At 40.1% G+C, this 27576-nt stretch overlaps 1 protein-coding gene across 7 annotated transcripts in view; it reads left to right on the top strand.

Annotated features, from left to right (window-relative positions):
• DENND1A (DENN domain containing 1A) overlaps positions 1–27576 on the top strand; it is a 470473-nt gene that overhangs the window by 298430 nt on the left and 144467 nt on the right. For all 7 annotated transcript variants that reach the window (XM_074362200.1, XM_074362199.1, XM_074362197.1 and 4 more), the window contains one exon: positions 749–850. In XM_074362200.1, the coding sequence (XP_074218301.1) occupies positions 749–850 (102 nt within the window). The remainder of the gene's footprint in view (positions 1–748; positions 851–27576) is intronic.

The raw sequence follows: 27576 nt of genomic DNA, 5'->3' as shown, positions 1-27576 counted from the left end.
CTGGACAGTGAGAGTTTGCTTCCAGGTGGTGGGCTCTTCTTTTCTCCATGTTGTGTCTTCATCCTCTCACCAAACATGAACACCAAGCAGGCACAAGTCTCCCTGACCCTTTCTGTTACTACACCAGTAGAATATGGATTATGGCCAGAGCCACACAGCCATGATTCACCTAGCTGGATTTCTATGGAATATGGAACCAAATTAAAAGTGTGACCTTTCTACTTAATGTTTAAGAGAAATGTTAATATGTTAATACTAGGCTATACAACATATTTCATACCTGAGAATGACAAGATCCAAAGGAGATGGGCAAGTAGCCTTTGGTAAATGAGAGCATGTGAGTATCCTGAGAGCCTAGCTGTATATCTGAGTTCCTGGAGTGAGAGCACTAGACTTCAGCTTCTGGGGTTTTTGTTTTTTTTTTTTATTTGAAAATATAAGGAAAAAATAATGTTGACGTATGAGGATCTTTCTCCCTAGCTGTGTGACCTGGGGTAAGTAAACTTAGTCTCTGAAGCCCTTTCCACCCCTGGGACTTGTGGATGACGGTACAAGCTCATAGAGTTTTTGTGACGGTTTAATGGCCTCACACATGTGAATAACTTGGTATTGGGCCTGCCACAGAGTACACCTTTGTCAAATGTCACTTTTCTTCCTTACTCCCCTTTCCCAGAGAAGGCCAGGGAATATCTGGGTCTTCATGGTGCTTCAGTGATTTTCTCTTCTGAATTTTTTCTTTTACTTGTAGAAAGTCAGAAACATGGCCCTGGATGATGTTGTGATCCTGAATGTGGACACCAACACCCTGGAAACCCCCTTTGATGACCTCCAGAGCCTCCCAAATGATGTGGTGGGTAATGCGCTCTTGAGTTCTGATTCCCGTGAGCTCATGCAGTGGACGTGAATGTGACTTTGGGGAGGGGACGGGATGGGATGGAGACCGCTGTCGGTTTCCTATGGCCTAAGAACTGCAGTTGGTTTCTGTTACCTCTGGAACCTTTGTCTTAGGGAAGGAAGCGGAGAGGTGGTTCATTTTTTCAGTCTTGTTTTGCTCTCATAACTCATCTGAAAGGCTATGAAGTGATCCCAGGTCTAGATCACTCCTCTTTCTGTGGAGCTGGGGATCTTGCCAGCCCCATCGCCGTTGCCATGTCCAGAGAGCAGGACAGCCTCCCCGGGTACCCCCACAGAAGGTGGGTGGAAGGGCTTCCGTGAGAGCAATTTGGAGCACTTCAAACCTACATTTTTTTCTTGTGCCATCATCAAACCCAGCCATTTTCCTACATAGCAGGGTGTCTGCTGCCAGTGCTCTGAATGTAGATCCATGTCCCCTAAATCTTTCTTTGTTACCTCTGGTCTAGACAGAAGGTAGGCGTATTTAGCAAAAAGCAGCTGGCTGCCACGCTAACATCTGACCACACACCTGTCTCACATTGCCACTCAGAGCTGCCTCATTGGTGGCCAACTGAAGTAGACCCAGTGTCCCCCATTGTTCATACAAGTGAGGAGGGTTGAGGTTCCCTGGGAATTGTGGTTTTGATGTTTGCAGTTTGACCTCCTTGACTGCGTCTGGATGATCTATGAAGTCATGCTGGCTCCCAGACTGAAAGGAGCAGGTGTGCCTGAGCATGTGTGCTGATGTGGGACTGGGTTTGTGTCGCTGGGGTTTGCATGGTGGCAGGTGGTCACTGCCACTGCATTGCTGCCGTGAGTCCCAGTGGCACCATGGGACTAGCTCTCTGGGGGAGATTGCTCTTTGTTGATGAATGGCTTGCAATAGGGTTTCAGACCTCTGCTCTTAACTCACTATGAGATTTGGGGGGTCCTGACAGGATGTGTCATTTACACCGTAGTTAAACAATGGCTACCATTCATTGATTTCTATGTGTTAAACACTCGTCATTGACCTCTCATTTACTCTTCACCACTCTGAGGAAGGTATTTTTCTTATTCTCATTTATCCATAGAGCTAAAAAGATGGGGAGCTGAGGTGTGAACCCAATTCTGTCACTCCATGGAGCCACCCAGCCCCCCTGCCCTTCTAGGTGCTTTCTGCATTTGGGATCTCATTCAGTTGGCATCCTAGCCCCATGGAGTGGGTGAGGGAGAAAAGAACCTGAGAGAGCATGTCTTGCCACAGAGCCTACAGCTGGCGGGGCAGGGCTGTGATGAGTCTAGTCTGGAGGACACTCAAGCCTGCACCGCCTCCACTCCGTGTACATGGCGCCCATGTGAGGCAGAGAGAGGTGATGGCGTAGGAAAAATAAACATGCCAGACACTGTGAGGTTTTCTGTTGATCATGTCAGGGCAGGGTACATGGCTGGTGTCTTAGGGCCTCTTGGCCATAATTTGAGTTCTTTTGATCCAAGGAATCTGAGGTTTCTATTCCGGTTTCCTTTCAGTGGAAAAGTTCTCCCTTTAAGTCATGGGTGTCTTCGGTATGGATTTTGCAGCTACTGAGTAAATGTGGCAAGGGAGCCTGGGGTATATGAGGTGCAAGGAATGGCCAGGAGCCAGGGGCAGCCTGATGAGTGACTGATGGCTCAGAAACCATAGAGCTGATTGGCTATCCCATATGCAGTGCTCTGACCCAGCACTGGGCATCGAACAGCAAAGCTGAAGCAGATCCAGTCCTTCCCCTCCAAGAGTGTATTTCAACAGGGGAAACAGACATGTAAATTACACATATCTCATGGAATAGCATAATAGGGGCCATAAATAAAATTGGAATCAGGCACAGAAGGACCTAGAGGGGAGGGTAATAGAGGCTTTCTGAAGGTAGCATGTTCCAAGATGCTTTTTAAATGATCGGTGAGGCAGCCTCAGGGAACCAAAGCAATGTGAGCACGTTGTTTTCCCTCCGTGAGCTTGTTTCCCGTCCTTAAGAGAGGCGTATTATTAGGATTGTTGTGGCAAGTAAATGAGATGGTAGTGTTTCATCAGATGCTTGGCGCTGTGCTCACATGTTGTCAGTGTTTGATAAATGGTACCTGCATTTGTTTTAATAAAATTGTTGTCAATAATTACAGCCAGAATTAGAGGACAGTTGGTTCCCTCCATGTCCTAACAGTTCTCAGCCTGCAGGAGGAGAACCTTCTATTTGCAGGCTGGTTTGTGGCAGAGTTGACAATGTTCTACAGCAGTGGTTTCCAGAACGGGGCTCTAGACTCATCATAGATTCCAAGATAGTAGTGGGGAGGGAATGTGGTCCATACAGTACTTACTGTGTTTCAGTGGAATTCATAGGTTTGATTTTTTCTTAATTAAAAAAGCAGGTTTTTTTAATTTTTAAAGCTCTGTCATATATTTCTAGCAGGTATTGATGGCCACCTGTCACACTTGCACCAGGCTGTCCGTGTAGCCAGCAAACATTCTGGCCATCAACAGGCAAAGCCAGAGAGGTACACTGGGGTGGCTCTGCCTTGCAGCTGCACTGATAACTTCTTGCTTCAGTTCGTCTACAATGATCCTGCCCTCCAAGTCCCAGGTCTTGATGGTAGGGCCTGTGGCCGCACAGAGCAGTTGGGGCTGAAGCACAGGACATTGATGATGTCCCCACCATCTTGCATGTAAAGGTGCTTGCCTTCCTTGAGGCTACATAAGCTGTCAGGTCCTTGAGAGGGAAGGTCTTGTCCAGCATGCCTTTATGTCTCCTGCATCTGGAGCAGGACCAGGTCCCTTTAGTGTATCAGCATGTCCACAGTTGACCTCACAATCTCCCTTTTTGCCCAAGTTGCTTGTTTGCAGCATCTGACAGATTCTGCTTCTTCAACATTTCTCACATCCTCTTCTCCATTCCTCCTAAACACCACCTAATCCAAGCTCATTTCTCTTCTGTGCTTTTCCAACAACCTCAGACCTGGTTCTTTAGACTCCAGCCCTCCTAACTCACGTATCAGAGAGCGCTTTCTGCAACATACATTTAACTTTATTTCCTCCTACTTAAAACCATTTAATCAATGAGCATAATTTTAAAAACAAAAAATTTCTGAAGACAAAAAAATCCTTCCATAACTTCCCAGTGCCTATAGATTAGAGGCAAGTTCCTTTTGTTGACTTTGGAATCAGGCAGACCTGTGTTTAAATCCTGGCTTCTTCACCTACTAATCATGTGATCTTGGGCACAATTAGAGAAGCTCTCTGAGCCTTAGTTTCCTCATAAGGTGGTTGTGAGAATTAAATGTAATGAATATAATATATATAAACAATTATCCTGTGAGCACATAGGTGGCAGTCCAGTCAACAATGATGAATTATGGTTGCAGATGATGATTAGCATGGCATGCAGGGCCCTCCTTTATGAAATGATCCTCCCATTTTTTCCCATAATTTTAGCTCTTTCATTTCGCTGCTTCAAACCTGTATAATAGGTATTTGGAATTAGTAGTTCTCCCAAGCTTACATGTTGTTTCATAACTTTATACTTTGCGTATGGAGTGTCTTCTGTCCCAAATGTCCTACACCATCTGTCGATCTCTACTCATTTTTCAAGACTTAGGCTTAACGTAAGGCTGTAAAAACCTTCCCTGACCTCTCCAAGTAGACTTGACAATACCTTTCTCTTTGTCCTCACAAAACACTTGTATTGTTTTTAAAATTGTACTTAACCATCCGGCAGTTTAATTTATTACACATGTCTGGCTTTCCCTTTTAATTGTGAGTTCTTTGAGGGCAGGAATCAAGTTTTATTCATCTTTCCTTCCGAAGGATGTAGCAGCCACTGAATAGATAGATGGAAGGATGGAAGGGACATATGGATTGGTTTATTTTGGTAGATGAAATCTTGCAAAACATGGCATCCATGCTGGAAATTTTATTAAAAGAGGCCTTTGTTCTGCTTCTAGCCATGACGGAATAATTGGAACTGAATTTCTCCTCCCTCCATTTACAAATAAAACTCTGGGCAATTATGAAAACAACTGTTTTCACATATTGGACAACAGGCAGTGCAGGAGTATAATCCCTGAGAGAAAGGAAGCAATTGAGATGAGGCCTGTGATCCCCCTAGCTTTCTGCCTTGAGGCATTTTCTGGACTCTGGTGCCAGAGGGGACTCCCTAGCAAAGCACGTCACTCTCACTGAGTCAAGGGGTTAGATATCTGAGTTTGAGGGAGAGGTGGTTTAAATTTGTGGTCAGAGTACCAGATAAGGGGGAGCTATTCAGCAAAAATCTGAATTGAGTCCTCTTGGCTAACCTGCTGTAGACTGATCTGCCCACGTGTAGAGTGGAGCTCACACAGGCTAGGAGTCATTCAAGCTCTGGCCAGCCAGAGTAAGATCTTGTTGATCACTCAGGCAGTCATTAGAGACCCCCTGGAGGCCATGCCTTGGTGCAGTAGTCTAAATTAGCTCTAGAGTAAAGGTGATTTTAGCCCTGCCCTAACACAGCTTAAAATTAAGCCTTGAGGAGCATAAGAGAGGGTTTCAGAGACTATGGTAATGTGCTGGTTTTTTAACTGAGTGCCAGGTACATGGGCAAGAATTTATCAAGCTGTACACAAATTACAGGTGTACTTTTATGTATGTATGTTAAACTTCAGTAAAAAGTTTTAAACAAAACCATTTCTTTTTTTTTTTAAAGCCTTATCAGGATCGACCTGATATATAGGAAAATTAACCTCCTATCAAAATAAACTTCAGTCCTCTTTTCAAAAAGACAAAAAAAAAAAAAAAAAAAAAAACACTTAACATGTAACATTCACAGTATCTAGCATCCTATCAAAAAAAAAAAAATACTAGACATGTTGAGAATCAGGAAAAATGTAACCCATAACCAAGAGAAAAATTAGTTAACAAAAACAAACTCAAAATGAAAGGATGGAATTAGCAAATGAGAATCTTAAGATAGATATTATAAAAGTTATAAGTATGTTCATGAAGTTAAAGGAAGACTTGAACTACATTAGGAGAGAGAAGATTTTAAAAGAATGAGAAGAAATATCTAGAGGTGAAAGATACAATACCTGGAATGAAAATTTCACTGATAGAATTAAAAAGATATTAGACACCACAACATAAATGGTCAGTGAACTTGAAGACATAGCAATAAAAACTATCCAGTGTGAATCATAGAAAGGAAGACGACTAGAAAAGTTTAAAAGAATCTCGAGGACCCATAGCACACTATCAAAATGACTGACATACTAGAAAGAGAGGAGGGTGAAGAGAGACAGAAACAATATTTAATATTAGAGATTATAGCCAATTTTTTTCCATTTTGATGAAAATGATAAACTTAGAGTTCTAGGAAGCTCACTGAACCTCAAGCATAATAGATTAAAAAAAAACACACAAAGGTACATCATTAGAAAAAAGGTACATCATGATAATTACTCAAAACAAGTAATAAAAAGTTTCAAATTATCTAAAGAAAAACATGCTATATAAAAGAAAGAAGTAATGACAGAAGACTTCTTGTTAGAAACAACATGAACCAGAAGATAATGGATGTTTTTAAAGTAATAAAGGAAAATTTTTGTCAACCTAAAGATCTACATCCAGTAAAAATATCCTTCAAAAATAAAGGCAAAATTTAAACTTCTTCAGACAAATAAAAAGTGAGAGAAATCATTGTCAGCAGGCTTGCACTACAAGAAATGTTAAAGGAGTTCGGTTCTTCAGATGGGAGGAAAATGATACCATAGAGAAACTTGGAAAATAAGAGAGTGAAGAGTGCCAGAAATAGTAAGTATGTGGGTAAACGTAAGAGACTTCTTTTCTCGTATTTAATTTCTATAGGAGAAATTGAATACTTAAAGTAAAAATAGTAACCAATGTATCATGTGTTACAAAGTACATAGAAGTAAAATGTACGATAGCAGTAGCACAAAGGACAGGATTGGGTGGAGAATGGAAGTATACTGTTTCAAGGTTTTTCAATTACATGTAAACTGGTATATAGACTATTAAGTTAAAAGTGTGTATTGTAGACCTTAGAGGAGCTGCTAAGGGGAAAAAAAGACAATGATATATAGCTAATAAGCCAATATTGAAGATCCAGAAGATTTGAAGGGGAAAAGATAAAGGAACCAAACACAGATAGAACAAACAGAAAAGTTAGCAAGATGATAGATGTACCCAACTGTACTGATTATTACAGTAAATGTACATGGTCTAAATATTCCACTCAATGGAGATTATTTTATTTTAAAAGTATGACCCAATTTTATGCTGTCTACAAGAAATCCACTTTAAATATAAAGACTCAAATAGATGAAAAGTAAAAGGATGGAAAATATATACCATACAAACACTAATCAAGAGAGTTGGTAGGGAAGAAGAGACAAGTTTTCCTTATAGAAGAATTCCAGATAATATCTGTAGGTACTGTCCTGTCTAGGTGAAGGGGCTTGATCTTCCCCTCCCCACCACACACACACACACACAAACACACATTTGAGTGTGGGCTGGACTTAGTGAGTCACTTCCAAAAACTAGAGTAGGTAAAAGGGAAAAGAGTAACTTAAGTGGAGAGTGGCAGAAATTATTTTAATCAAGTGATGTTGTATGAATTCATATCATTGTAACCTTGATATGATGTGATGAGGAGGATATGTCGCCTTTGTGGTACGCTTTCCAAAAACCCAGTCAAATCATGACAGAAATTTCAGATAAACTCAGATTGAGGAACCTTCTATCAAATACCTGGCCAGTACTTCTCAAAACTGTCAGAGTCATAAAAAAAAAAAAAGGGAAAGACTGGGAAACTGTCACAGACCAGAGGAGACTAAAGAGACATGACAGCTAAATGCAGTGTGAAATTCTGGATTGGATTCTAGAATAGAAAAGAGACATTTCGTGGAAAAACTGGTGAAATCACAGTAAAGTTTGGACTTAAGTTAATTATAAGGTACCAATGCCAGTTTCTTAGTTTTAACAAATGCACCGTGGTAATAATGTGAGATATGGGAAACTGAAACTGGATGAAAAGCATATGAGCACTCTCTCTACTATCTTTGCAACTTTTCTGTAAATCGAAAAATATTCCAAAATGTACTTTTAAAAAAAGAGAGAGAGAAGGAATTAAGAGTATTATAAACAACTTGATGCCTATAATTTTGACAAATTGGATGAAATGAACAAATGCCTTGAAATACACAAATTACAGAAAGTGAAGAAGGAATAGAAAATAGAAAAATAGTACTGTTTCTATTAAAGAAATTTGAATTTGTAATTAAAACTTTCCCACAAAGAAGACTCTAAGCCCAGATAGCTTCACTGATTAATTTTATCATATACTTAAGGAAGAACTAATGCAATCTTACACTAATATTTTCAGAAAATAGAGGGCAAAGGCACACCTTCCTTATTTTATGAGGTCAGCATTACCCTGACATGAAAATCAAACAAAAAATTTACAAGAAAACTGCTGACCAATATACCTCATAAATATAGATGTAAAAATATTTAACAAAATATTAGCAAATTGAATCCAGCAGTATGTAAAAAGGATAATACATCAAGATCAGGTGTAGATAGATTGCATAAACATTTGAAAAATCAGTGAGTGTAATTTACCATATCAACAGATAAAGGAAAACTATATCAAAACATTAGCAAAAAAAGTATTTTAGGGAAAATTCAACACCTGTTCTTGATAAAAGCTCTTAGCAAACTAGATATCCTCATTGTGATAAAGAACATCTAGGAAGAACTTATGGCTAACATTGTACTTAGTGGTGAAGGACTGAATGCTTTCCCCTTGAGAATGAGAGCAAAAAAGGATGTCTGCCCTTCCCATTTCTGTTCGGCATTGTGCTTGAAATTCTAACCATTTACTAAGTCAAGGAAAAGAAATAAAAGCCCTAAAGATTAGAGAGAAGGAAGAAAAGTTGTCTTTATTCAGACAACATGATCATGTATATGGAAAATCCTAAGGCGGTCTCATGAACAAATTTAGCAGAGGTGCAGGAGAAGGTTAGTATACAAAAATTAAATGTATTTCTACATACTAGTAATGAGCAGTTGAAAAATGAAATATTTTAAAGTACCATTTTAAATAACATACAAAATACTTAGGAATAAATTTAATGAAATATATGCAAGATTTGTATACTGAATGCTGTAAAACATTTCTGAGAAAATAATTCAAAAGACCTAAACAAATGGAGAGATATTCCACATTTTGGATTGGGAGACTCAATATTTTTAAGATGTTAATTTTTCCTAAATTAATCTATAGAATTCAATATAATTCCAGCCCAAATTCCAGATGGCTTAAAAAAAAAAAAAACAAAAACTTGAGCTGATTCTAAAATGTACACGAATATGCGAAAGATCTAGAATAGCCAAAACAATGTTGAAAAGAACAAAGTTGTCGGACTTACATTACCAACTTTTAAGGCTTACAATAAAGTTATAATAAATATAGACAGACATTGTAGGTAAGCATAGAGTTCAGTAGAGCAGAATAAATAGTTCAGAATTAGGCCCATACATAAATGGTTTATTGACCTTCAACAAATATGCCAAATAATTCAATAGAGAAAGGATAGTTTTCTTCAATACATGCTACTGGAAGAACTGGGTATCCATATGGGAAAAAAAGAATATTGACTTTTACCTTGTGCAAATATTAGCTCAAAATGGATTATAGATCTAAATATAGAACCAAAAACTATAAAATGAATAGAAGAAAATATAGGAGAAAATCTTCATGAACTAAGGTAGGCAAAGTTTTCTAAGTTAAGACATAAAACATACATCATAAAAGAAAAAGTGATAAGTTGAACCTCATAAAGGGGGAAAACTTACTCTATTCAAAAGTCACCATTTTAAAAATGAAAGGACAAGCAACAGACTGAAAGTATTCTAGATACTTGTATCTTCAAAAGGACTTTTTCCCCAGAAAATATAAAGAACCCTTAAACTGAATAAGACAACAGCCCAATTATAAAGTAGGCAAAAGACATAAAGAGACACTTAACAATAAAAGACACTCAAATAGCCAATAAGCACAGGAAAAAAATACTCCATGAGGGTGCAAATTAATACCACAAAGAGGGTACTGCTGTTTACCTACCGGTATGGCTAAAATAAACACACTGCATTTCTTATAAATGTATATCTTAAACATATGTGACCAAGCAATTCCAGTCTTAGGTATTCACCCAAGAAAATGAAAACATATATACACACAAACAAATGTACATGAATGTTTTTAGCCTCTTTGTTCATAATTGCCAAAAACTGGAAACATTCCAAATGCCCTTCAGCTGGTGAAGGTATAAACAGTGGTATGCTCACAAAATGAAATATTATATGGCAATCAAAAGAAACTAAGTACTGATCTATCCAACAAAATGGATGAACCTTACATTATGCTAAGTGGAAGAATCCATTTATTTGATATTTTGGAATAGGCAAAACTATAGAGAAAGAAATCAGGTAAGTGGTTGTCAGGAGCAGGGGCTGGGAGGAGCAGTTGACTATAAAAGGGGGCACAAGGTAAATTTGGGAGATGATGGAACTGTTCAGTATCTTGATTGTGGTGATGGTTACATGGCTATATACATCTTTCAAAATTCATAGAACTAGTTACTGAAAGTGGTAACTTTTATTGTATGTAAATCATACCTCAATAAACCTGACTTAAACAATTTTTAAAGACTGACAACAATAAGTGTTAGCAAGGATGTGAAACAACTGATCTGAAACTTTCATCACTGGTGATGGGAGCATAAAATGGTACATCCACTTAGGAGAAGTTTGGCAGTTTTCTCTGAGGTTAAACATACACCAACAATATAACCCAATAATCCCACTTCTAGGTATTTATCCAAGAGAAATAAAAATATATATATATCCAAACAGGTTGTACATGAATGTTTATAGCAGCTTTATTCATAGTAAATACTACCTGGTAACAACCCTAACATCCATCAGCTGATAGGTGGATAAGCAGTGTGTTTTATCTCTTATTTTCTACTACTGGGTCAATATTCCATTGTATCATACTTGCGATACACAAAACAACATGGATGAATCTTGAATATACTACAATGAGCATAAAAGCCAGACATATGAGAATATACTATATGATTTCATTTATATTTTAAAAAGAGAGAAAACTAGTCTATAGTAGATGAATTCAGACCAGCAGTTGCCTTGGCCTAGGATGGAGAAGGCAGGAACTGATTGAAAAGGACACCAAGGAGCATTTTGAGGTGAAGGAAATGTCCTGTTTCTTGGTTGTGGTGATGGTTACACAGTTGTATACATTTGTCAAAACTCACTGAACTGTACTTTTTAAATGTATGCATTCTGTTGTATATAAGTTATGACATGATAAGGTAAATTTTAGACAGGCAGAGGACTTGGAAATTAATTTTAAAAGGAAGTTCCAATATTGAATAGCTTTCAGAACAGCTCTGCCAATTTTTACATGATTTATGAACACTGCATAAGGGGTGACTTTGGAGTCAAGGTGGCTCTGGCTTTCTACTAGTCAACTAGACAATTTAGTCTTAAATTTTATAATCTTATCTCAGTTAGCTTTTTCTACCTTAAAAAAAGAGAGAGAGATAAGAGGATTGGCAAGGTTAATACTGTTGTGCTTTGCTGGGTTCCATGAAACTTGGAAATGTATTGTTTTCACTGACAACTGTATCGTTCCCTAGCTGTGGATTTTGGAGGGAGGAATATGGTAAGAATGGTCTGTCTTTTATTGATACAGAGACCTGTTTACAGACTTCATGTTTATTTCAAGCCCATGTGGATGCTGAGAACAGAAACATAATGTCCTTCCCTCTGTAGCCATTTAACCAAGCACTCTTGATCTGTTTCCCTCTTAAAATTTAAAGAACATCTCTTGTTCCTTCAAGAGTGTTAAGTATAAGCTGTTTAGATGATGAGTAGTTTGTAGGGCTTTTAAAAAGCTTGATAAAGGAGAGCTAAAACTCTTCCAGGCTTCCAGTGTTGTGGACATACCACACTTCATCAGTGATTTCCCAGAGCTCACTTGGGGCCCTTTCTAATATTCTTTGACCTGAAATTCACAGGCTTTTGTGTATGCACATGTGTGTGCTGGCCTTTACCATCTGTTTACGCTCTCCTTTCTCTTATTTCATGCCTTCTGTAACCTGATTGATGCTCTTCTAAATCAGGCTTTCTTATGTGATGGTATATGTAATAGGACGTTAAAATGTATATTCCCTTTTGACTTAGTAATTCTACTTTTAAGATTTTGTCTGGCAAGTACTTGTAAATGGAGAAAGCCGCCTAACCAAATAGCATTGTTTATGTTAACTGAAGTTGGAAGAAACCTCAATATCCAAAATTAAGGAGTGTGATTAAGGTAATTTATCCCACTACTATTCAATGGAGTGTACGCTACAGCCATTAAAAACGATGATTATGAAGAATGTGGGCTACACAGGAAGTGTCACGGATACAATTCAGGGAGAATATTGAATGATACATCTATGACTATAATGGAAAAAAAAATACTCAGAAGTAAAAGATTTTTAGAAGAACTTCCAAATTGCCAACAGTGGTATATTTGGATAGTAAAGTTGTAACTTTTTTCTCTTATTTTCCAAATTTTCTGTGATCTGACTATTACTAGTTTTATGATAGAAAAATCATCTTTCCTCCTCTCTTCTGAGATACTTGAAATTTGGCATTTGGCTTTATGGTTTGTATGTCTTCAGGATTGTAGTTTCTCTTTCTTCTCCATATTCTTTTTCTGAAAAAATCACAATGATTTAATGGTGCATTTTAAACCACTTAAACTACTTGTTCTTCCTTGGTGGAATTTTTGAGGGTTATTCAAGAGGTTTCTAAGCATGTTAAGAGTGAGAGAAACTACACTGAGCTGTGTTCATTGGTGTGAGAAAGGGGAGAAGGCAAGGGAAGAAAGATACTATTTACAGAGCGCCAGCAGTGCCCCAGGCCAAGGTAGTTATCAGTCCTTCTACCCGGCATCCAGGCTTCTTCACAACCTGGGCACTGACCCCAGGCAACCCTTCAGCCTCATCTTGCATCACTTCACTGCTCATACCCCATTTCCCAGCCACGAGGAGAGTGATCCCATCCCCAGTTCCTCATGCTCATTCACAGCTCTGTGCTTCTTTCCATGTTCCCAATGATTAGGATACCCTTCCTTCTCTGCTTGGTGAAAACCTATTTGTTCTTTAGGGCATTCCTCAAAAATCACTTCTGTGATGCCCCCAGTTTGACACTCCCTCCTCTGGGATTCCATAACATTTTTTCCATACCTCTTACTATATCATAATGCTTCCATACCATTGTTTTCCATACCACTTACTAGATCTTGTCATGCTTATTTACATCACTCTTTCCCCTCTAAGCATTTGGGCGCTCCAAAGTTATGAACACAGCCCTGGCACTGTACATGGCTCACAGGGGCATTCAGTGGATGTTTGTGGAATGAGTGAATGAATGAATGAATAAGCAAAGTGTGTGATCTGGTTTGAACTCTAGACCTTGGAAAACTCAGTTATTTATTCAATGTTTGACTCTCCACCTTGTGTAAATATCTGGAAAAGCAATGATCTCTGAAGATCAGAGTTCACATTTTAGAAGAGAAAGGAGAAATTCAGTGTACATTACAGCTAAAATTTACTGGGTATATTGAGTGCCAAGCATTTTGCCTCTTTCATCATGATTATTAAATGCCATTGGGAATTTACTTTACAACCTAAAAATGGCTTTCTTCAAATTGCAAGTAGTCACCCATTAGTGAAACCATAAAATCAATTCAGTGGGTTACAACAAGCATTTTTTCAAAAGGAGTAGAATTTAGAAAAATCAGAGTACCTCACACATAATATGGGTAAGAATCAATTCATGAAACTTCTAAATTAAATATATACAATATACATACACTGGCTTACAAAGTGTAATACACTCATTACTCTGCATCACAGTAAAAATAGAAAGGAAAATAATTTATATATTATGATCTTTTTTTGATTTTAATATATTTCTATTGAAGTACAGTCAGTTTACAATGTTGCATCAATTTCTGGTGTACAGCACAATACTTCAGTCACATAGGAAAATACATACATTTGTTCTCATATTCTTCTTCACCATAGGTTACTACAAGGTATCGAATATGGTCCCCTGTGCTATACAGTATAAACTTGTTGTTTATTTATTTTATATGTATTAGTATCTGCAAATCTCTATTGTGACCATCTTAATTATTAAAATTCATTAACTTTTAATGTATGGACTGCCATCCACTGTATAGCTGTATATACTGTGATATATTTGACCAGGCCTCTCCTGATTATTTCAGATTTTGCATTCTTTAAACAGCAGTGTGATGTACATGTTTGTAGCTAAATCTCTGTATCATTTGCTTGAATTCCATGAATTGCTACAAGTAGCAATGTATTTCTGAATCATGGGTATATAAAACTTGAAGGCTTTTGATATATACTTTTAAATGCCACTGCCTCCCCCAAAAGATTGTACCAGTTTTCACTTTTATCAGTAATATGAAAGTCAGCACCTACTTTTGAAAAAGTGTTTAAAATTTTTTTTTTCCATGGGAATTGTATGCACGTGTAGATATCCCAGTCACCTGTGTGAGGGCACCAGTCATTTGGACCCTGTACTTCCCTCCTGTGCTGTGAAACTAGAAGGTTGACAGTGTCTTCATAATTGCATTCCATCCCTTCAGTATCTTCTAACTCCAGTTTTCTAGTCTTTAGAAACAAGTCTTGACCCTCCCTCAGCAGCTCTGTCCTTTGTCTTCTCAAAGCACATGGCACACCCTCTTTTATAGCACTAGTCATGTTATATAGGAATTGTTTCTGTCTTTTTACGTCCTCTCTTCAACCCCTCTAGCGTAGGGACATAAACCTCTTCCTTCTTCATGTTTGTATCTGCCTTGGAGTTGAGCATGTAGCATGTACTTAGTAAATGTTTACTGAGTGAATGGCAGTGTCTTGTTTAATTGTGATCTCAGGACTGGTTCAAGTTACATTAAAAAATGGGCTGTATACCATGTAGCTGTCTTTGGGAGTCCAAAGGCAAATCTGATTCAGAAGGGCCCAGACTCAAGTAAGTCCAGCGTCTGCTTGCTGTCTCTCTCTGGAGTACCCCTGCTTGCTGTGCTGGTTGGAGAGAGAGCAGTACCTGCTCAGAGAAGGCCAAGCCTTTGTTAGACCATTGCTGAGGAGCTCACTGGCCTGAACTTCTCTATGCCGTGTTTTTCCAAAGAGCCGGGACCCTCAGGCTCTAAAGATGCTGCTTCGGAGGCTCCTAGGCGCTGGTATGCCTTCCTTCCTTGTGAGTCAGCAGTGCATTTGACCCCAGAAGCATGGGACTAGATCTTGCAGAGCAGACTCACGGGCTATCTGTTCTTTTGAGAAATGTCTAAACTAAATAGTAAACCTTGCAAACAAAACAGAACGAAATAGAAAAAAATGCATTCTTAAAATTCTGATAGGAAGAAAAATGCTGAGTAGAGAGGTGGGCAGGCTCTGATTATATTAAGAATCTTACATAAATCTTTATACGCACAGTCCTTGTAGACTTACTACTCTGTGGATTTGATCCTTCAGCTCTGTGAAAACATATGTTGTTAGTATTCGCTAAAAGAATACATACTCATTCAGCAGGCATTTCCTTCCTATGGGGAAATGTTGGTCAAAGGGTGCAAACTTCAGTTATAACATGAATATGTTCTGAGCATCTAACTTACAGCATGGTGACTATAGTTAGTAATACTGTATTGCACACTTGAAACTTGCTGAGCGTAGATCTTAAGTGTTCCTACCACACATACAAAAAAAGATAACTATGTGAAATGATGAATATGTTAACTAACTTAATTGTGATGATTATTTCATGATATATATGTATATCAAATCATCACATTTTGGTACTTTAATTACATACAGTTTTATTTGTCAGTTAAACCTCAGTAAAGTCAGAAGAATGTAACAAACGTAAACAGGCATTCCAGGGGAGGAGGGTACAGCTCAGTGGTAGAGTGCATGCTTAGCAAGCACAGGGTCCTGGGTTCAATCCCCAGTACCTCCACTAAAAATAATAAATAAATGAACCTAATTACCCCCCCCCAAATAAGTTAAAAAAACAAACAAACAGGCATTCCCCTGAGCACCTACTATGTTTCAGGCTTTATATTGGGTGTAATGGATGCAGAGATGATTAAGACATAGACCTTTTTCTTAGTGAGGTCATAGACTGGTTAGTAGAGAGCTAATAGAAGACTGAGCTACCAGTCTTGCCCTCACTTCTCCAATCCCAGACCATTCTCTGTTGCTGTAAATGAAGGCATATTCTGGAACATGAATACCACTCCCCAAATTAAAACCCTTTAACAATTCTTTATTTTCCTCTGGAGAAAATGCAATCTCCATAACACAGCCCTTTGTAATCCAGTCTCTCCCTGCCTCTCCTGGCACAGCTCTGTCGCTCTCCTCCTCACTTACACCAGCAGCTTTGTTTCCATCCACAGGGACCTCCAGACACTTCTGGTTCAGAATGTCCCAAATGGGCAGATCGATAGCCAGTTCAGAAATGGAGATTACTTATCCAGCCAAAGTTTTTTGGATGTGTGCTCAGTGTGTTGGACCAAAGGAACATGGAGATATACAAGAAACAGGCACTATTCCTGGAAAAGGAGAGATGAGCATACTGGGAGGCGGGAATGGAATGCATCAAGGCTGGAGGTGTGAACAAAAGTGTAATGTATTTGGGCCGGGGATAATAGTCTAGTCCAGCTGGAACATAGGATGTGTGGTTGGGAGGGACAAAAAATGAGACCAAAGAAGTAGCCAGGAGGGACCAGATTGGAAATGGCCTTCTGTCATAAAAACTAGTTTGGATTTCATATTTTGGGCAGTGGGGAACCAACTAAGTTAAGTCAGGTAGTGATATGATAGGGTCTGCCCTGCACTACACTACACTACCCAGACTAAGGGTAGAGCGTTGGATCCAACCCCTTGTTGCTTCTCTGGTTCCTAGAATCTGTCCAAAGCTTCCCCTACCCCAAATCTAACATTGGACTTGAGGTCAGAGGACAGTTTGCTGACGAGAATTCTTAGCAGTATCACCTATCATCATTATCCAGTCATTCATTCCTCATGCTTTTAGGGGAGCATCTGTAGGTCTCTGTTCTGTGTTGGACCACTCTCCATGACCATGTCCACCCCACGACTTGTAAATTTCATGCAGGAAGGGAAGGAGCATTGTGATCCAGTGGGCCTTGCCCCGAGTGTGTGTGTGTATGATTTGTCAACAATCGAGTATTTTATAGGGGTTTATTGCACTTCATTAAAGATGCTGGAGCAGGAGCACTGTGGGACATCAGAAGAGACCTCAGCAATAAACTGCAACTCCAAGCTTTGGAATGCAGTAAATGTTTAAGAGACTTCCTTCCTTTCATTACTGAATTTTACTTTACTTTTATACCAGTAAAGAGTTGTGTTTTATTGGTTGAAATTTCTTGATTCCGTTTTCCCCAGGTCTGTTTAAAAGCTACATTTTATCTTTGAGGATGTTTGGCTCGTGGTAGAGGAAGTGCTGCCAGCGAATTCAATTAACTGGCAGAGCTCACAGATATTGTACACGGATTTCTTTTTTTCCTTCTTTTTCACAACTGCTACATAAACACAGCTGGGTTTAATATTTGTCGTAGCAAAGATTTAACTTGAATCATTTTACTCTGGGTAATTAATGCTTGGAATCTCGGCTGCTACTTCGTTCGTTTGTGATCCTCGGCATTTCTTGACTCTGGCTATCTAGATAATGAAGTGTGCTCCGCTAGGTCTTTGCCCTGCCTTAAAACTGCTTAATGTTTGGCCGTTCCCACTAGAGAGCAGATGCTTTTCTTTGCAAGAATTGAATTTCTGTCAGCTCTTTTATGCATCATGTGTTTGGAACTGTAAGTGGATCAAGTTGTTCATCACAGCAGGGACACTGTGAAACACATCTATTATACACACTTCCCACCCCCCCCTTCCTGTTTTTTTCCTCTCCTGAGGAGGTGGAGATGTCCAGATCCCCTTGGGAGATATCTCACTCTGTGTGGATGTATCCATGTGGTCCACCGTGGATCCGGCCCGGCTGCATCCCTAGGCATGGAAATCTGTATCCATTCAGCCCAGGATTGTTGCTGAGACAAATCCTGCTTTTATCTCTGTAAACACCAAGCACTTCATTAACTCCCAAATACACACGAGTTTGGGTCACTAGATAAACCCACTAGGCTTAGCATAATGAGTGACGTTTCAGTAATTGATGCCCTAGAAAATGTTAATTGTGAGCATGTTAACTCTTTTTAATGCTAAAATACTGGCTTAGGTAGTTTTGGCTGTGGAGTTGGGTTAGTGTGGAAGAATAGCCACCATCTATTTAGGCTCCTACTGTGTGCCAGGAACTGTGCTAGAGGCTTTGAAAATCTTGACATTTAATCTACATAACAATCCTGGGGGAAAGGGGGAGGTACTTTTCCTCTTTTTTTGATAAATGGAGAGAAGAGGTTAAGTAACTTGCCTAAAGGCATCCAGCTAATGGACAGCAACTGAGTCAGGATTTGAACTCAGGGTTTGCTAGACATGCATTCATTGGCTGATTAATCAATGTGTTGATTTATTACACATGTTTATTTCATGCTGCCATTGCTCCATTTGAGTTGTCCCATTCCATGTCTCCTGTTCCCCAGACCAGCCGATTGGCTTTTATAAAGTATCCATCTAAATCTGTACCCTTGGTGGTGATTGGATTTAGTTTTGCTTTTTCCATCAGAGCTCGATGCAGATACAATCCAACTTCCCCAAGCAACCTACCATTTTCTTCTAGTTTTCGTTTTGTGAATTTCAATCCCTAGATTCATGTTCGAGCTGACAGCTAAAAATTCCAAACCCAGATAGTTTAGTTTGTCAACACAGCTTTGAAAAGCAGGGGTCTTGATGACGTTCCTACTGTGTTATTTTTGAGCCTCAGATAGTGGTGCTGAGGGCAAAAGTGCATTTTGTTGCATTTTTAATCGATATCATTCAATTTGCAGGAGTCATTTTGGGACATTCACATATCTGACTGAAATACCGCCGATCTGTAGGATTAATTATAGTTAAATAGAAAGGTGGCTTTTGCTCGCAAAGAAAGTCGTTAGTCTCTTGGTAAACATTTTTAGTTATGATTAACTTTAGTCTTCCTCCAAATACTTTTCATTAGAACCAAGCATTAGTGTCCTGGTTCATTAGAAATAGAGTAGCAGCTTTATTTTTGACTTGCAGTCCATTTTGTTGTTGAAAGATGTTGGTATTTTTTTAGAAAATTGGTGAAGGATATGTTGTAAAAAACATGTGTTATAACTTTCCTTTTGCCAGTGAGTATCTGTCTCTTCAAAGGTAACTTACATTTGTATTTTGTGCATTGTGTTTGCAAGAGAATGGTTCTTGGTTTATTCATGTTGACAACTGAAAAGCCTTAGACCTAATTAAAAGAATTTCCACGAGCACCTTTACTGAACCATTTCATTACGCGGCACTGCACAGATTGCATTGTGAAACATGGTGATAGTTTAAATCTGACCTTTAAACCTAAACTGCCAGAAGTATGAGAGAGAAAACCCTTCTTTGAAGATTCTCCATGGATGCATATATACATAAGCATACATACGTGCATGTATTTGGGTAGAAATAATCTTTTTATTGAATGACCACCTAATATTATAAATACACATTTACTTTGAGCTCAGCTCTTGTAGCCTCCTTTAGCGTTCAGCTGCATTGTGTGTGTGTGTGTGTGTGTGTGTGTGTGTGTGTGTGTGTGTGTGTGTATTAGAGCTAAATTGTTTTTTAAGGAAAACAAAGACAATTTCACTTCCTATGGGCAAAAAAGAAAAGGTGTTTGGAGGAAGATGAGTATTAGAAATAAATAGAAAAATGCAAAAACCTTTGCTACTGTGTGTTTCAGTTTACAATGCTGAGGTACTAGGATTAAACACACGGGGAGGGGGCTGGAGGGCAGTGTGTATGCAAGACTCCTCCTGAGCTTTATTTGGCAGATAGTGGAAGTGGCCTTTTTCTTTTTAATTTTTTTTTGACTCCAGGAATGTCATCCTGAGGACCTGATAGTTTGTCCTCAGGATGCTCAACAAAGCCGTTACAGCATGTAGCGAAGTAGCCACTCACATAATGAAAATTGATCCTTTTGTCTAACAAAAAGCTGCTTAGAATTGCAATGCTTGCCTCTAACTTTCTGACTTAATGCTCGGCGCATAAGATGTCAGGAAAGACAGAGGGAGCAGAGCCCTGGGCCCCTCGGGTCATAGCAGCCCCAGCTTGGAGCGCAGCATAACTAGCGCAGTCCCCTCTCCCCCACGGAGAACTGGGATCTCTGAGGGGAAAATGGGATGCAGAAGAAGCAATTAAAGCCAACCGAGGTCAAGGTACAACCACGTTCTCAAGAAAGAAACAGAAAAGCAAGGAATGAGAGGAAGCAATAATGGAGATATATTAAGTTGTGGAAAAAATAAACCAGTATCGTGGACAAATCTGATTTGCTGGTCTAAGAAATCCTGGCAGCAGTGAGAATGAATGGAATAGCAGGGACTGTGGAGTAAGACAGACTTGGGCTTGACTCTGACCTCTGCCCCTTGCTATCCTAGCTGTGTGAGATGGGGCCGAGGCTCACTTTCCTCATCTGTACAGTGGGGCTAACTCCCTGCCTAGCTCACTTGTGCTGAAATTTTAATACAATGCTGGGTATGAAAACACCTGCCGTGGCTTTTGGTACCTGGTAGAGTGCTTGATAAATACTAGTTCCTATTCCTTTTCCCTGATGAATTCCTGGTTTTCCCAGAAACTACTACTAAAAAAGAGAGTGGGGTGGGATGGCCTTTCCGTATCAAGACTTTTTGCTTCAAATTTGAGGCAAGAACTAAGTGAGGTGTGTATAGGTGCACCGGGCCATTTTTTGTTGCCCACATGAAGGGAGCAGAGGAGCCAATGTGTGTGTGGCCCTGAAGATGGGCAAACAAGGCAGTGATGCCTTCCGCCCTCTGCAGACATGCCCCAGCTTATAGCAAAGCCTTGAGGTCTGGTTTATTCAGAAAAAGGAAGAATCAATTTGCCTTAGTATTTAAGGGCTATTTTTAGAAGGGGGGCTTTTTTAAAAGGGGGATTATTTTTAAAAAGTGATTCTGTTCCCTGCCCCTTCAAGCTGCTGCTGGGTGTCTGATTTGTCAAAAAAAAAAAAAAATCTTTTAACTCCAGTTCTGACACTGAGCAGTTCATGCAAAAAGTGGGCCCCCTCAGTCAGACTTTGAGAAGAACCATATCTCTACTTGTGATGTTGTGCCAGCACTGAGGATGGCCATGGTCCCTGCCTCTCTGGAACATTCAGTCTGATGGGAGAGACAGACAGTATGGATGGTTGCACAACACCATCACCTTGCTGTCTGTCTGTGAAGGAAAGGCGCAGTGAGAGTATATGACAGGGGAACCTCGGTCTAGTCTGAGGGGGTCAGACTGAGCAAGTGGTATTTGAGCTGAGATCTGAAGGAGGAAGAGGAGTTGATCTAGGGCCCCGTGTTGTCCAGTATGGTAGCCAATATTCACATGTGGCTATTTAAATTTTAATTGATTAAAATGAAATAAAATTCATTTCCTCAGTCACACCAGCTACATTTCATACATTTAATTGCAGCTACCACCTTGGTCAACATGGGTGATAGATGATTTGTGGAAAGGCCTTTGCACAGTGCTGGGCGCTGGGCAGGGAGGTGATGGTGGTGAGAGCAGGTCACCTATCCAAAGGTCTTGGGTGAGACTGGAGCCCAGTGGGTATGGCTGAAGCCATGGAGAAAATGCAGGAGCCTCGGCTCTGAGAAAGGCTTGCAGGCCAGACTAGGACTCTCACCTTTATCCTCAGAGCAATAGGAAGCTGCTGACAGATCTCAAAGTGCCAGCACTGATGAAAAGAGGTGGAGAGGAGTGTCCTAGAAGTGACTAGGTGAAGAGTATGCCATCCTTATTCTCCCCTCCCCCCACAGATTGCAACCAAGTGATGAAGAAATAAACCTACACTTGCCCAGTGCTGATATGAATTGCAAGGGTCTTCATTGTAGCGGGAAGGAAGATATATAAGCTGCTGGTTATTACAAAAAGCTAAATAGTAGGATAATGATGGTTGCAATGTGTGAACCCCTTTTGAAGTAGTAATAAGCTAACTTGTGGCTGGACTGGGGGGCTTGATTGCAAGCCCTCAGGAGCTGGGCCCTGGTCAGATGCAGCTCTGTTCCCAGCACATCTCCAGCATGGGGCCTGCCAAGACTGGGCATCAACCAGAGTCACAGGCTAACGTGCCCTGAGAAACAGCTATTTGTTCTGACAGAGGGCAGCACCGAAAAGTCAGCGACTTTTGTTTTTAATAGAGGGTTTTGTTAGAGAATGGAATAAAGAGTATCCCAGGCTTGGGGATAGTTTGAGGCCTCTGAAATTGAGTAGAAGATAAAGTTGGAAATACAGCTGGAGCCAGACCCCTAGAAGGACTCGAATATTGTGCTAAGGAATTTGGACTTTATTATGTTAGCACCCTGGAGTCACTGAAAGTTCTAGAGGAAGGGAGTGATATGATTCAACCTCTCATTTTAGAAAGATAATTCAGTGCAGAGGATGGATTGGACCAGGAAGAAAATAGAAGAAGGGCCACCAGTTGAAAGTAGTCCAGGTACTAATTCAACAAAACACAAAGCTAGGCAATCTGCTACGTCTGTTCTCCATTTTACATCCATTATATTTTAATCCTCACCATGTATGTATGTTGCAGGTACCTCATTTTACAGCAAAGGAAACTGAAGCTCAGAAATGTTAAGAAAGTTAGGAAGCCAGGTTTCCAATCTTAGATGTAGGCTTTTGTGATTTGAGCTCTACACTCTGCTGCCTGAGGAGTGCGTGGGACAAAGGAGCAGGCGAAGCCAAGAGACCTGAGAGGTAGAGCCTAGTGACCAGGTCAGACAGGAGGCAGGTGTGGGCTGGGGTGGGGGTGGGGACACCGGCACATGTTACTGGACACATGGCATTTTGCAGTGTTGTGTTAAGACTGGTCCTGTTGTCCACCTTCACTCATTCGGCAACCAGAGGTTCATTTTCCTTGTAATTTTGTTGCATCTTAGTGATGGCCTTCTGCAAAAGGGAAGTACATGAGTATCAATTTCTCTCCCAATCCTTCCCAACTGAAACCAGTTTCTTCCAATGATCAATCACTGAAGAATGTGATCCCAGACTTTCACACAAGCAGGGAGGCTCAGCCACTGGAAATACTTTTCAAGATGTCAAAACACTCAATCATCTGTTCTTTCACTTAGCAAAAAGTGCTGAATGATGACACTGGGCCAAACGCTGCTGGCCCACTGCTGGCCCTTCTGGGAGTTCACAGTCTAGCATCAAAGGTGGTAGACACTACAGTTCATGGACAAATCACCTATGCAGTCCGAGGGGGCCCAGGTAGGGTGTCATTAAGCCTGTCTTAGTGGTCAGGGAAGGCTTCACAAAGGAGGGGACATCTAGATTTCCTCTTTCCCTTAACCCAAGGCAATGTTGAATTTGACTATTAAAGAAAAACACCTCATTTAAATTCTTTATTATGAAAGTAACATACTTTTTTTTTATAAAGGATCATCAAAACAATCAAAAGTGCATGAAATACAAAGTGAAAGCATCCATGCATGGTTCAAGTTTGATACATGGCATTTCAGATTCTTACTACGTATGTGAACATACATATATATAATTTTTAAATGATTTATGTTATATATATTGCTCTGCGACTTGTGTCCCTCCACCTCCCCATTTGGCAGTAGTTTGTGGACATTTTTTCATGAGAGTTCATAGAGTACTGCCACATCTTAGCAGCTCTGCAGTATTTCGTTGTAAGGATGTGGTATAATTTACTTAATAGGCCCCAACTGAGGGGCACTTGGATGGTCTTTCAAAGGGTGAAAAGATATTCACAAGTAGGACAGAAAGGGCCAAGGGACAACTCCATTTGAGTTGTCAGCATATGTTTGGGCTGGAGGGTGGCATATACTTCTGGATAGCAATTCAGTATCAGTCAAGTATACGTTAAGTGGGGCCAAGGGAAGAGAGGCCAGTTGAGGAGAGGATCACAGACTGCTCTGAGGAGTTAGGCTGTTTTTCTGCAGGTGGTGATGGCAGATTTTGATAGAGGTCAGATTCATCTATTTCCAAGAATACTGGGACAGCTATGGGTGATGGCATTGAGGGAAAACTGAAGACAGAGAGCCCATCTAGAAAACTGCTCCACCAACTGGTGCCAAGAGAGGGTGACTAGAGCTGAACAGCACAAGGCCAAGGTCAAGGGCACTGAGAGGAGAGGGCAAATTCAGGGTATATTTGGGGTGGTGTTGGTAAGATGTGGAGAACGGTTATGGGAAGGGAAGGAGAAGAATGGAATCTAATGTGCAAGTCTAGCCTAGGAGACTGGGTGGATGTGGCTGCGGTAACCAAGATGGGACACAGGAGGAGGAGGGGGCTAAGAAGGTAATGAGTTCAATTTTGTACTCTCTTCCCTTTGTTTTCTGTCCCCCTCCTGATACCTCATTAAAGGAGGAAGCCACCCTCACTGGCATTTCTGGCCCCCCCAAAAAATTATGCCTGATGAGCCCAATGTTAATGATTTGACCAGCACCCGCAGGAGCACTCAGAGCAAGTTCGGTTTTAGATGTATGACTGTGGGTTACTTAAGCCTTAGATTCTCTTTCCTCGCTTTTATTTAAAGGACAAAATGCTATCACCAGTCATCAGATGCGCATATACTTGAAGTTTCAAAGTTTGAAGTGCTGACAAAAGCTTCTCCTTGTTGCAGGGTAAGGAGAGGTCTTCAGAAGTCTTGGCCTAAGTGGTCACAGGGGCACCAAGAGCCCAGGCCCACTTGGCTGGTTTCAGAGCAGCAGGGGCAGGCAGGAAGGCACACACTCCTATTTGCTCAGTTACAATCAGCAACGACTTCTTTGTGTAAAATGGTAATGAGGCCATTAGGAGAGCTCACCTGAAGTGCAGCCTTGTGAATCCAAGGTAATTAAACACCTCCCGAATGAAAGGGAAAGGCCGGGGAAGGTTAAGTGAGGAATAATCTGCCGCACAGGTGGCCCAAGGGCTTTGAGGAGCCAAAAGAGCGACACTGGCTTGCACTTTTTCAAAGAATGGAAATGTCACCCTAGTCCCTGGGAGAGGCAGGATTTTTATTATTTGGAGGGTGGGAAGTGGGCAATATTTTTAACATTTTCATAAAGCCTGTTTCTTTTTCATACTGCCGTGTTAAGTTGGAGGTACATGACAGTGTGCCAGTGTGCCAGGGCGCCGAGGGCCTGCACTGCCTCTGGTGGGCTCTCACCACCATGGTGCTATGGTGTGTGTGAACCAGAGTAGGGGAGCTCACAGTAAACAGAGTCCTTACACCTAGGTGTTGAGACATACTCCAAACTGCTTCCAGAGGAAAATTGTTTTCCCTGGCCCACCTCTGAGCAGAGGTGGGGTGGCCACCCTGACAAATGCACTTTCCCGTCCCTTCTGACTTGATGGTTTGACTTACTGTGTGCAAAGCACTGTGCTCCACGACTTCATGTGTCCTTTTAGCTTATCTGGCAACTGAGGATTTTTGCCATCCAGTTTCTTGCCTCAAAAATCTCTGCTGTCTCCATGTAAAAGCTTGTATATGAATGTTTGTCACAGCATTATTCATAATAGCCAGAAAGTGGAAATGACCCAGATACCCATCAACAGATGAAGAGGTGAATAAAATGTGGTCTACCCATATGATGGAATAGTATTCAGCTGTGAAAAAGAATGAAGTACTAATAAGTACTACAGTGTGGATGAAACGTGTTTATAGTGAGCATTATTCTAAATGAAAGAAGCCCAGTCACAAAAAAAGACCACATATTGTATGATTCCCTTTATATGAAATGTTCAGAATAGGCAAATTCATAGACAGAAAGTGGGTGAATGGTTACTTGGGACTGGGGTGAGGGAGGAGTGGGGCAGGATTAGTGGGAGTGAGAAATGACCACCAATAAGATAGGTTTTCTTTTGATGAAATGTTCTGGAATTAGATAATAGTGATAGTTCTACAGTGTTGTCACTGTACTAAAAACTACTGAATATATATTTTAAAAGAATGAGTTTTATGATGTGTAAAATATATCTTAATATAAGCTATTAAAAACCGCTTATCAGAAGCTTGGTAAGAAGAAATATTGTCCATGGAGCATTTCAAAAGTATATATAATCCATCCCAGATTCTTAATATTTTTAGATTCACAGGCACCTTTGGGAGCCTGAGGAAAGCTATAGCACCTAGACCTAGAAAAATAGTCATCACTCATTCATATCAAAAATTTGTACGTGATTCATGGACCATCTGCATCTAATTTTCTATTTCATCTTTAATTTTTATCCTAAATTTAATCTTAAATAATTTCAGGCCAATCTAAGCCCCATACAGATTCCTGAAATGTGTTCTTGATATGTCACCTGCATGCTTAAAAACAGTCATTAACTTTACATTTATCTCAAAATGAAAGGAAAAATTCTTTAATGTATTCACAGCTCTTGACCCCTGCCTTTCTTTCCCTCTATCCTCATTTAAGCTATTTTCTCCATCATTCTCTCCACTGAAGCCACAGTTCACTCTAGTCTCTGAACTCCTTCTCACTATAGTGTCTTTGTAAATGCTGATCCCTGTGTTTGGTATTTGCGAGTTTACTTTAGCTCATCCTTCAGATTTCAGCCCAAGCCTCTTTCTCTCCAGGAAGCCTTCCTTGACCTCCTTGGTGAGCTCTGTCTATCACAGGCTCGTCACGGTAGTAGCAATGTCACTTGTATTGGTATTTTCCGCCTGTCTGGTTTTGCTCACCATTGTATCACTGAGTCAAGGCTACAACTTGCGCAATTCCAGGAGCACTTTTCACATGGAACACAGTATGAATGGTGTGCCCAGAAGTTGTGCAATATGGCATCCTGAGATGAATGGCATATTGGAAACAGAAGGAAGCTTGATGTTGTCTCTGATGTTGAGGATAACAACTGTCATGTCACACAGTCTTTCCTACATTGAGCACTTGTAGGAGAAATCTCTTGTAGTTCTTCTTTCAGGAAATTTTGTGTTCGTGTGTGCAACTGCTTTGGACCCAATGAATTTCACAACTTTTCATATTTCCGTTTTTGCTTTGACCATTAGGAGACTCGTAAGTCAAATTTGCAGTCTAGTTCTAGCTACCATGTAAGACCTTATGGCTTATATTTATATACTAAGTCTATTCCTGGCTTCTTCTTTTCCCATTGCCATGCCTTTCTTGTCTATTTTGTTTTAATCTGTGGCGTGCACATCTATAAGCTATAGAAGTGTGTATCTGTAAGTCTACTTAAAGATTATTCCTTTAGAGTATGTGGGATATAATAATATATACTTTTAAAATGTATATATTATTAAATATATAATATATTAATTTAATAAATATATAGTATGAGATGTGAGGTATATGATCATGTATATTATATGTAAGTCATTTCTAATATTTGTAAGTAATCTGAAAAGGAGGTAGA

This window comes from Camelus bactrianus, chromosome 4 (assembly GCF_048773025.1).
Source record: "Camelus bactrianus isolate YW-2024 breed Bactrian camel chromosome 4, ASM4877302v1, whole genome shotgun sequence".
NCBI classification, from domain to species: domain Eukaryota; kingdom Metazoa; phylum Chordata; class Mammalia; order Artiodactyla; family Camelidae; genus Camelus; species Camelus bactrianus.
This window is presented reverse-complemented; position numbering and strand designations above follow the sequence as displayed.